The sequence below is a fragment of the Rana temporaria genome, chromosome 2 (genome assembly GCF_905171775.1).
Source record: "Rana temporaria chromosome 2, aRanTem1.1, whole genome shotgun sequence".
In the NCBI taxonomy this organism is placed as follows: Eukaryota; Metazoa; Chordata; class Amphibia; order Anura; family Ranidae; genus Rana; species Rana temporaria.
In genome coordinates, this window is record NC_053490.1 from 338,566,518 (window position 1) to 338,578,850 (window position 12,333).

The following is a 12,333-nucleotide window of genomic DNA, read 5'->3' on the forward strand; positions in this document are numbered from 1 at the left end:
AGAGCTTTTCCTAGTGTTACACAAGGATTCTCCTGCGGCATAAAGCTTCTTTTCTCACTAAGATAGTTTCTTCTTTCCATCTCAACCACAACATTGTTCTTCCCACCTGCTCCAAAACATACAAAAAACATTTTTCTCCACTGTATTGGCATGGTACATACGTGAGAGTCTACCTTTCAACTACGGCCTCTCTTTGGCAATCATATTTCCTCTTTGTCCTTTCTGAAGGTTCCTGCAGAGGGCTCATTGCTTCTCACTCCACCATTGCTAGGTGGATTAGACAAGTATTCATTTAAGTCTAAAGGACAGGGTTTATCACTGCCCTGTTAAGGTTCATTCTACTAGATCTGGTAAAAAGGCGCGTCAAAGGCTTCTTAGCATCATTGATCTGTTTTCTCCCATTGTTCAATGCTGCTACCCTGTCTTCTGTTCAGATGTTTGTTAAAGCAGTATTATACCCAAAACCAAAAGTGTATTATTGCAGCTTATCAATCATTAGATGTGGTGGCTGGATTAGCTTTCTTTTTTTAGGCTATTTTCCCTCTGTTTTCACCTGGTGATATGGCCAGTAACATGACTCCTGTATTAGAATGCTCCCACTCTGGATAGACGAGTACAGGGACAACTTTGAACAACAGCGTTGTCAGTCTAGGGAGAGGGGAGTGCTAGATGCACTAGCAGATTTAAATACACTAATTGAAGCCAAATTCTAGCTTTATAAGCAGTTACAGCAACAGTTTATTTTCCTTTTGTCGGTGTTAAATGTTTTTTTTTCTCATCCCTTTAAATGCTACATCTGCAGGAGAGCGTGTTCTCTTGAAAAACAAACTTACTGGCCAGATCACCAGGTGAAAAGAAAAAAAGCCAAAAAAAGAAAACGAATTTAACCATAACAGTTGGTAAACTAAAACATAATAAATGTTTGTTTTTAGATTTAACACTGCTTTAAATTTTACCAGTTAGATGTTCAGGCATTATCTGATGCCAGTTTCAGTCAAAAAGTGCTGCAAGCTGCTTTATGAATTCTATTGAGCCCTTTTTGTCCCATTGTTACACGGCCTATTAACAGTTGTTTCCTGTGTTGCCTGCTCCTCAGCTGGACATGGCTAAGACTAAGGGCCAGATTCACGTAGGTGAGCGGCGACATAACGTATCGTAGATACGTTACACCGCCGCAAGTTTTCATTGCAAGTGCCTGATTCACCAAGTACCTGCGATGAAAACCTACGCCGGCGGCCTCCGGCGCAAGGCGGGCCAATTCAAATGGGCATGTGCCATTTAAATTAGGCGCGCTACCGCGCCGGACCTGCTGCGCATGCTCAGTGTCGCAATTCCCATTGTGCTTTGCGCGCCGTGACGTCATTTTTTCGAACGGCGACGCGCGTAGCGTAATTCCGTATTCCCGGAAGGCTTACGCAAACGACGTTCATTTTTAAATTTCGACGCGGGAACGACGGCCATACTTTAGACAGCAATACGTTTGCTGACTAAAGTTAGGGCACCAAAAACGACGACTAACTTTGCGACGGGAAACTAGACTAGCGGCGATGTATCGAACGCGAAAATCCGTTGTGGATCGCAAACTCCCCCCAGCGGCGGCCGCGGTACTGCATCCTAAGATCCGACAGTGTAAAACAATTATAGGGATATCTATGCGTAACTGATTCTATGAATCAGTCGCATAGATAGAAACAGAGATATGATGGCGTATCAGGAGATACGCCGTCGTATCTCTTATGTGAATCTGGCCCTAAGATCCTGTGTCCTGTTCTAGACGAATAAGAAAACAGGATTTTTTACTTAACTGTAAAATCCTTTTCTTGGAGTACAGTACAGGATACAGGTCCCTCCCCTCTGATGGGCGTGGAAGGGGTTATATAGTGCATTGGGTCCTCTACTATTCTCCAAGAAAATCACATTGGCTATACAACACAAGGTTTACAATTTTAACAACCAAAAATGTGGCTCAATAGATAAGGTAAATATTGTATAACATAATAAATGAAAATACAATAGACTGGAAGGCGATCATGTAAAAGTGGTGTGGTCCAGATTTTGGTACTAACATAAATAGGACTTTATAAGGGACTGACCAGAGAGGTGTAGCTAAAAGCAGGAAGAATTTATAGGCTATCAGGCTTAGTCTAAAGCAGGGGTCTCCAAACTGCGGCCCGAGGGCCAGATGCGGCCCTTTGCTAGCCTTTATCCGGCCCTCAGGGCTTTATTCCTCCCATTGATATGAGGCACTATTCTTCCCACTGACTCCAACAAGGGGGCATTTTTTCTTCCACCGATACCAATGATGAGATACAATTACTCCTACTAATAGGGGCACTACTCCTTATCCTACTGATCGCAAACTATGAGGCCACATTTATTCTCACCAATGTTGGGCCTGGGGCTTTTCTGCCCCCGCTGGCCACAATCCGGCCCTCCTAAAGGCTGAAGAACAATAAACTGGCCCTTTGATTGAAAAGTTTGGAGACCCCTGGTCTAAAGCCTGGTACAACTTTCTTTCATTTAACCCAGCAAGCTGAACGAAAGCGTGATGTTAGTATAGTGATCTCCCCGCTGAGCTATTGTTTTCTGACGCCCCCCCTTCCGCCAGAACACACCAGTCAGCACTCGCAGCCATTTCAATAATTGGATGTGGGGTCGCTGCTGGTTTTTCAGCATGCCTGTTGGACAGAAGCTGGACTAACTACTGTACACACTGGCCAAATGTTGGATGGTTTCTGTTTTTACCAGCTGATATTCAGCCCGTATGTACCATCCTAATGACAGTAGGGGTATAAGTCCCAGAGGATGAGAGAATATTTTCAGATTTATAAGTTGTTGGTGATCCATACAGTTAAGCCACAGCAGATATGCTACCGAAGATGGGTCGCATTCAACTGCCTCAATGTGTACCCAGAAGGAGGTTTCCTAAACCAAGTGATATTTAATAATTTGAACTGGTTGTGCATAATAGTATTTAGCCAAGTTGAAGAGTTCCAGCAAACATGGTGAGTCAAGGTCTATGAGTTCCCCATGTAAAAAAGATGCGTTGAAGGATAAAAAGATAATAGGCCAGGACAGCGGTAGGTAGTACCCGAAAAAGACCCAGGATTTAGAAATTATGCCATTATTCTCTCTAGCCAGGAGATTAGCAGTGAGGCCTAGTGAGAGAGGAGGGAGAAGAGGTGGGATAACATTGAAGGGTAGGTGGCTGTAAATAGGTCCTCCACTTTGTTTGATAACTTTTTTCCTAGAGAGGGAAGGAGGTTGGTTGCCCAAGGGAATGGGAATGTTGTCTGTAGTTGTGAGGTGGTTGAGGGGCAATAAAGAGATATTAAGGGCTTAGGATTTTGAAGGATGACAGGAGAGATACTGGTATATTTTATTTAGAGTGTGAAGGTTGGGCATGGAAGTGAGGGATGAGATCATGAAGAGCAGTACATCATCTGCAAATAAACAGGGTTTATGGTGCTCTCCTCCAAGTTCAACGCCCTGAATGTTGGGGTCTGAACGGATCAGCTGTGCTAAGGGCTCAATGTCAAGAATGGGGATAAGGGTGAACCCTGCCTAGTTCCTCTGCAGATGGGAAACATATCTGACCTATGCCCGACATATTTTATATAGGCTTTCGGGTCATGATATGGGGAGGTTACCCATTGTAGAAAATCGGGTTCAAAACCCTACAGGTGTACTATGTGATGGAGATACGACCAGGACACTGAGTCAAACGCCTTCCTAATATCGAGGCAAAGAAGGCGGGCAGGGAAGCAATGGGTGCACGTTGTGTGGGCTATTAAAGAAGCTCTGGAAATATTGAAATATTGCCACTGCTGTCACATACTGGGATAAATCCCACCTGGTCTTTATGGAACTGATGATAGGATTGAGATGAGCTGCTAGCCAGTAATTTGACACTGAAAATGAGTAGAGATATGGACCTAAAATTTGACAATGACGTGGTGCCTGCCGGTGTTCGGGTTGGGGATCATCGTGATAATGGCAGTCATGGTTTCCAAACGACAGTGTTACAAATTTGAGGAGGCTATTAAAGGCAGTTGTGAGCATTGGGGCTAGGAGGCCAGTGAATGTTTTATAGTAAGCTATGGGCAAGCCATTTTGGCCAGGGTGTTTGTTAAGTTTAAGTGATTTGGTAGCCGCAAGCACTGCCTTTAGAGTGATAGAATTTTCTAGTAAATCTCATTTGGTGGTGAGTTTAGGTAAAGTAAGGTGAGAAAAAAGCAAGGCTGTCTAGGACCGATTCAAATGACTGTCTGCACTGTAAAGTTGCATGAGGCAAATGCGAAACTCGTAGTATTTTAGGAAATTAAGGAAATTACTTTTATGAAAACCAGTGGGAGGCTTCAGTCGACCAAGAAAATGATTTTTCAGATTTACATTTTTGCTATAGGCCTATTCTTTTTACTTATTATGTCATTACTTATGATACTGAAGTAATATGCCAAATATACATATATTTTTTTTCTTATAGGGTAAGTGCCATTAAAGCTGAAGAATAACTCAATCCTATTTTATTTATGTACAGAAAAAATTTCAGTATGTTTTAAAATTAGGTTTAATTTGTAGCTCCAAATATTACAGCAGTCGTTTATCACTGAATTCCTGCTCTGTTGAGATGTGTTCTTGTCAGATAATGCTCAAGATTCAATGATCATTCTTTGTCATCACTGTATTTTTTACATTTTTTTTTTTTTATAAACACTTCTCCAATAGCAAGCTACCGCAGTACATGCCAGTCAAAACCACTTTTACTTGTAGTTGTAATTGATTTGTCTGCAACTCAAGGAAAGTGCACCTTTAAACATGCATGCTATGCTAAATTAATTGTTTCTTTTGCTATGGAATTTCAGCTTTTGCAGAACTGCAGACTGACATCAATGAATTAACCAGTGACTTGGATCGCTCAGGAATCCCTTACCTGGATTATCGTACCTATGCAATGCGAGTGCTGTTCCCTGGCATTGAAGATCACCCTGTACTTCGGGAACTAGAGGTCAGCAATAAAACTGTTCTTTTTTTCTGTCTTCTTGTTATGTACTGATATTGTATTATTGCTGTTTTTTTCTGTATGTTTCATATTTGTGGGACCATGCAAGGTTAATAAAGCCACATGTGTATATATCATGGAAGTGTTCATGATTACGTTTGGTAAAAATTTGCATGTAGTGCAGCCCGGTTCAGCCTACCAGTACATATTAACAGATTGCACCTGCTTTTATAGGGAATTTTTTTATATATGTTTTGCTTATAATCAGGCATAAAGCATAGGTTTTATTGGGGTGTATATATATGTAACAATTGCACATCTCTGCTTTTGTGTCTGGCAGCAAAGCAAAGGCATTAGGGAATTTCAACCATAATTTCTCAGGCTAATGGCGCAGGCTGTTTTCTGTTAACTCTCTGTCTTCGTACAGTTATGGGTCATTGACCCACGGCAATGGACTGCAGTCGAGCTAGGATTCAGTGCAAATATGCTGGTAATGAATTCCAGGGAAGGCAATGGCCTCATATTAAATCTGTCTCAAAGGAGGTAGAGATTAGAGGGGGCCAGATATTCACATGGGAGAGGCGGTGAGGTGGCTGCACAGAGGTGGTTTGGCTTATGCATGAGGAAAATTAACAAGCAGCAAAAGAACAAAATTACATTTCTACAGAATGTTGCGGCAGTCTAGAATGTTATAAGCTTAGGTGCATACAATCAGAGATTGGGGATCAATATGGCTATTCCACTTCTTGATCTCTTATATTAATTTCTAAATACATTGATTAATATTTTCTTATTGATCAATATAACCCCTGTTTTCTATCTCATTCTCCTATCGTTAACTTTGTATACATGCAATTTATTACATAATATTTTTGTCCTGAAAATGTATTATTTAAGAGGATACTACATCCATTCTTCTTCCTTCGATCTCCTTACTAGCTAGCATTATCGGCACTGTTGCTCCCTACATTCATTTCAACACTACACTACACTACATTCATTTAAAAAAAACTAGACAGTTGTTCACTGGCACAAATAATTTTTAATGCGCCTTTTACTATATTGTTGTGTTTTTGTTTTTTTATGCACTTACAGCATGTCCACTATTTATGCATTTTTAAAAGTTTTCCTCCTGTGACATTTCCTACCAATTTGATCTGAAATCGGCAGTAGTTTTGTTTGCTGTCAATTTGCAAATATGTCATTGCCCAGCCTTTTCGATTATTATCCTGGTGGTAATCGCTTTTAAAAGATGTTCCTCGAAAGACAAAGAAGTACTTACCCTGTCTAATTCTTTTCGCTGTGAGAAAACCTTTGCCTGAATCCTGATAAGTTTCAGAAATATTCTGGATGACATGTAAGTTTTTATTTTGTTAACAGCTTTTGACACAATAAATACATTTCTGATTTATGCTTTCATTTTCTTATACAAATTAATTTTTTATTTTTTAGCTTCTAAAAAGTACTACGTTATGCTATTGGAGTTCTGCATTAAGTGTTGCTAGTATTGGAGTTTTACTATGATATGCCCAGCGGTAAGTGTTTTGTTTTTAAAAATGATTAAAATTTGTTTTTAACAAATTTTTCGTGAAAGGGAATATTTTGCTAATGTGTTAAAATTTTACATATCATAAATGTATTCTTTGCCTGGAATTACTTTTTGAGAATTTTTTATAAACATATACCTAAATGAAAAGGTTAAATGTTACTTTGCACCAAATCACTGAAGCACCATGTTATTTAAATGGTGTCAACCTTATATGGGCTATAATTAAAGGAATTTTTACCCAGTGTTTTTGACAGTCATTGTATTTGCAGTAGCACAGATTTTATCTAAAGAAGGTGTCAACAATTGCTAAATATAATTTTTCAAAACAATATACATTTTACATCTAGCCTACTCTTAAGGAAGTGCTGTTTTCATTATAACCCTTTTTCTGTGAAATTGCATTAGTAAATAGTTTAAAAAAAAATGTTAATGAAGATGGTTAGGGCATTAAAGTTACAATATGGTAGGAAAAGGGTATTTATTTTGTGCAAATATTACCCATACCAGTCATGTTTTTAAAAGGAAGGACATGTCTGACATTTAAGTATTTTGTCAAAATGTTGTATTATTGATTACAAGTAGTGGCCAAGGAAAACCAACCCTGTCTGGTCTTGTTTTATTATAAACTAAAACCAAGCACAAGAACTTTAAATAAATATTTTTTCATTGTTGTTTTTTTAATACTCCCGGATAGTTGTAGAGGGAGATAAGTTTTCCTTTACTGCTTGTTGCTGTGGGCAGATTCATGGAAAATGCCCTCAGAATCCTGAGACATATGAGAACACTGTTGCATATGAGAACCAGCCACAGATGGTGGAGCTGCATTATAATGATAAATAGGCACATTGTTGTATTACATTGGGATGTCTGATTGGTTCAGGCCTATTTTATGAATGGTGTAGCAGTTAGGCCTGGTACACACGACCGAGTTTCTCAGCAAAAACCAGCAAGAAACTTACTGTTTTGTTTTTTTTTGCCGAGGAAACCGGTCGTGTGTACACTTTTCGACGAGGAAACTGTCAAGGATCTCGTCGAGCCAAAAAGAAAGCGTGTCTTCTTTTACCTTGACAGCAATGGAGAAATTTGGCTCGCCGAGATCCACGACAGCCTAACAAGGAACTCGACGAGCAAAACAATGTGTTTCGCCCGTCGAGTTTCTCGGTCGTGTGTACGAGGCTTCAGTCTCTGTCTAAACCGTTTGTTTCTTGGGTTTTCTTTGCAAAATGAATTTTCCACACTATCACTAGGCTAAGTGAAAATTTTCTTGCAAGATGAAAATTATCTTGCAATGTGAGCAGCCTTTTTGCCCAACTCAATCAACCTCATTGTATCGAAAACTTAACATCCCGTATTTGTCTGAAAGGACTCAATGCAAAGAAATTACAGTATGCCTAATGTGATGTAGTTTTTGCTCTGCTCATGGTTTACTTGTGATGGTGGGAACCTTTCACTTCTAGTGTACTTTATGCCATTGTTTGGTTGCTTGCTGTAGTAAAGATAACAAAAGGGATTTATTATTTTTGTTTGCTTTACAGGTGTCTTACAACTGGCCCTTCCTATTCAACAATTACATTTGCATTTAAAGTAGAAAGCTCTACCATTTGCATGTATGATAAGTCAAATCATATGAAGTTTGCCTAAAGATATGCTCTTGCTAGTCGCTTACAAGGCCCAAATGATGAGATTGCTAAGAATTCTGGAGAAGATTCAACTTTTCCAACTATGTGGAAGCCATAGTCAAAAATCGATTTGGTTATGCAGCAGCTATTTATTTTGTAACCACAAGAAATATGTTATGGGTGTATATACTAAAAGCATACATAGATACAAATTATAACTTTATTTACAAATGTACAATGCGATTTGGAAGCGGCACATTCTTTATCTGACTTTGAGCTTAATCTTCTGTATTATTTTTTTGGATACAAAACCAAAATATACATAATCTTAACCTGTGCAAAACATGAAGACAACAAGCTCTTTCAATATTGTAGCAATCAATTGTTAATTTATTTTTTTATCATTCTGGCAGCTTGTTGTTCAGAGTGCCATTTGGGTAATAAAGATTGTTTCTCTTGCTCAGCTTTTTTTGGGTTCAGTTTTGAGCACATATTCAGCTTTATTTTGTGCAGACATAAACTATTGCATATACATGGAACCAAGTGGGGGATGCTGTTGGCTCTTACTACACACGGATTAAGATTGCTGCACCCCACTTTTCCAATATCAGCCTTATAAAGGGCATTTTAAAGCACCCTGTCAAGACAGCAAAACACCTATTGGAAGCAGCAATTCTGTTACTTTTGTGTCTCTGGGTAATCCTGATGCAAAGGAACTTTGTAACTGCCTAGAATATAGTATGCAAGTCCGTGAATAGCTGCTTTAGTCACAATCTTGATGACTTTCCTTTATATAAAATTTGACACAAAACAGAGTAGATGTAAACTCAATCACTAAAATCTCATACATGCTTAACTATGTTTTTGTACTCCAAAAAATGTGTTTTCCTTTTCTTTTTTTCTTTCTTTTTTTTTTACAAATGTGACATTATTTAAAATAATACTTGATGATTCTGTCATGAATATCTTTGTGCATGCTTTTTAAGTTCTGGGATGATAACTGTCTTCCAGTTACCTTCCTTTGTTATCCACTTTTTACATGAGCCCCTGTTTGAGTCTGCAAGTACCTCTGCAAACACACATTGTGCAGACATGGGGGTTTATTTATTAAAGACAAATCCACTTTGCACTACAAGTGCACTGCAAGTGCGCTTGGAAGTGCAGTCACTGTAGGTCTAAGGGGGACATGCGAGGAAAAAAAAATAGCATTTTTGCTTGTACATGATTGGATGATAAAGTGAGCAGAGCTTTCCCTTCATTTCAGATCTTCCCCTCAGATCTAAAGCAACTGCACTTCCAAGTGCACTTGTAGTGCAAAGTGGATTTGTCTTTAGTAAATCAACCTCATGGTCAACTTCTGTCATAATGCCAGTGCACAGAAATGATGTGCCGCCAATGCTGGAGAATGTGCATGTAAACAGAACATGGCTATAAAGTGTCAGGAGGAGTGTTTTGAAAAAAAAGTTAGTTTATGATACACAGTGCTTCAGCAAACTAAATACCATTCATTGGAGCTCATGGTGGTTATACAGGTGTTTGCTAACTACTTCTGCATATACAAAATGTTTACGTATACATATGAAAGTGTGTTTGTAATTGTGTTTGTGTCTGTAATTTATATTGGTGATGCATTTTCCATTTTCACGTTAATTCTTTTTTTTTTTTTTTGAGTAAGCATATACCTATGTAGATATGTGTCGTTTCCAACACTATTATTGAATTAAACTTTTAACCATTTTATTACTGTGTGTAAAATAAACTCACATTGCAGAAAAAATTCTTGTTGTTGAAAAGGTATATTCAGTAATGATGTTTTAAACAGACTATATTTCCTGAAATTGCTGGCAGTCATGCAGAATAACATATAATAAAAAAAAAGACCTCAAGCAGCATGCAAACAAAAAGCATAGCATTTGTTGCTCATGGCAGCCATTTCTTTTCTAGTTAATTTACCCATAAAGCACATAGTTAACGACTGAAGCACATAGTTAACGACTGATTGCCATCATGCACTATAATTACATGGATAGAGCTTTTTTGCGGTTTGAATTCAGGGACGGATATGTTTGTGTATCATATGCACACAAAAACATAAATGATACAGGTGACAAACATTACTTATTTAAATACAAACCAGCTTTATTTACCACTTTAGGACATAGGTTCAGTTTAAAACTTTGTATCACAAGTAGTTCTTTGTGACCTCATCTTTTAAAAATGACTTCCAGTTTATTTCAGTGACAGCCAAGGCCCAGCGCTGAATTCAGTAACTGAGTTGAGAATAATGTAATCAGTTCCAGTTGTGGCTACAGAGGAAAGCCAGTGAGGTTATCCATGGCGTCACTAGGATTTTATTGTATGCTCCACCGACTTGAAGCAAGGGAAAGTTTGTCCAAATTAGCCTAGTCTTCTGCAGAAATTGTCACTGCAAAAGTACTCCATTGATTGATTGAGGGAAATACAGAGGAAGTGAAATACATCACCTGAGGGAGAAGACTAAAGAAAGAAGACATTGGTGGCGATACCGGAGAAAGAAGATACATTGGAGCTACGACAGGGCATTCTTCATTTTTAATAAAGCACTTGTCAAAAACCGTCTACTGTTTTTCTTTTCTTTTTTTTACACTTTTTCTGGTGAATAAGTAAGGGTGCAATGTACCCCATACTCATTCATGTGGGAGGGCGGTATTCCAATATGTCCCCTGCCTACAGACCCCCACAACCACTGCCCAGGGTTGACGGGAAGAGGCCCTTTGGGGGGGGGGCAGAGCTCCATGTTGAGGGCATGTGGCCTGGTATGGTTGGGGGGGCTCACTCAACCTCTCCCTTTCCTGACACGCCATTTTTTTTTCACTATTTTTTTTTCTGCATTCAGCCAACTCCCTAGCAACCAGCTATATACAGTGGCCCGGATTCAGATAGGAGTTACGATGGCGTATCTGAGTGTGCGGGGTCGTATCTATGCGACTGATTCGTAGAATTAGTTACGCATAGATTTCCCTAAGATCCGACCGGCGTAAGTCTCTTACACCATCGTATCTTAGGCTGCATATTTACGCTGGCCGCTAGGTGGCGCTTCCGTAGATTTACGCGAGGAATATGCAAATTAGGTAGATACGCCGATTCCGAAACGTACGTCCGCCCGTCGCATTTTTTTACATCGTTTACGTAAGGCTTTTTCTGGCGTAAAGTTACCCCTCATAAAGCAGGGGTAAGTCATGTTAAGTATGGCCATCGGAAACGACCGAACAGCGTCGTATTTTACATCGTTTGCGTAAGTCGTTCGCGAATAGGGCTGTACGTAAGTTACGTTCACGTCGAAAGCATTGACAGTTTGCGGCGTAATTTGGAGCATGCGCACTTGGAAACGTTCACGGACGGCGCATGCGCCGTTCGAAAACAGCGTCAATTACGTGGGGTCATGAGTTTTACATAAAACACGCCCACTACTAGCCACATTTGAATTAGGCGGGCTTACGCCGACACATTTACACTACGCCGCCGTAACTTAGGGCGCAAGTTCTTTCTGAATACGGAACTTGCGCCCTAAGTTACGGCGGCGTAGTGTATCTGAGATACGCTACGCCCGCCGAAAGATACGTAAATGTATCTGAATCCGGGCCAGTGTTTTTAAAGGGAAAAAACTCAAAACGCATAAAAAATCTCATCACGATCGCAACACTTGTGTTTCTATGGCGACTCCATTGAAGTCTATTACACGCAAAACGTGGGGGAAAAAGTCCCTGAGCTTTTCCACAAACACACATAGATGTGAACATGTACCATAGAAAACCATGATAAGTGAACGTTTCTGCAAACTGAAAAACGCACTGAAAAATACATAGGTGTGAACGTAGGGTTTAAGGGTTAGTGGAACAGGTGTCTCAGCGAGAAATATGAAAGCTACTATCGCTGATCAATTTATGAAGATGTTTAGCTGCTTGCCGACCAGCCGTCGTCATTATACTGTGGCAGGTTGGCACAACTGCGTGGATCGCCGTAGGTGTTCGTCGGTTGCTTTAAGAGCTCTAGGGGGTGCGCGCACTCCGCCGGAAGCACGTGCAGCGTGACGCTGGCCGGCGACCCACGATCCCTCCAGAGAGAGACAGAATAGGTATGTGTCAATGTAAACAGACAGATCCCCCTTCTGTCAGGAAAGTAGA

The 12,333-nt window shown here is 39.8% G+C and overlaps 1 protein-coding gene across 1 annotated transcript in view; it reads left to right on the plus strand.

Annotated features, from left to right (window-relative positions):
* Positions 1 to 12,333, plus strand: part of PLXNA2 (plexin A2) — a 479,392-nt gene that overhangs the window by 381,539 nt on the left and 85,520 nt on the right. The window contains exon 21 of the mRNA XM_040337525.1: positions 4,866 to 5,008. Within this exon, the coding sequence (XP_040193459.1) occupies positions 4,866 to 5,008 (143 nt within the window). The remainder of the gene's footprint in view (positions 1 to 4,865; positions 5,009 to 12,333) is intronic.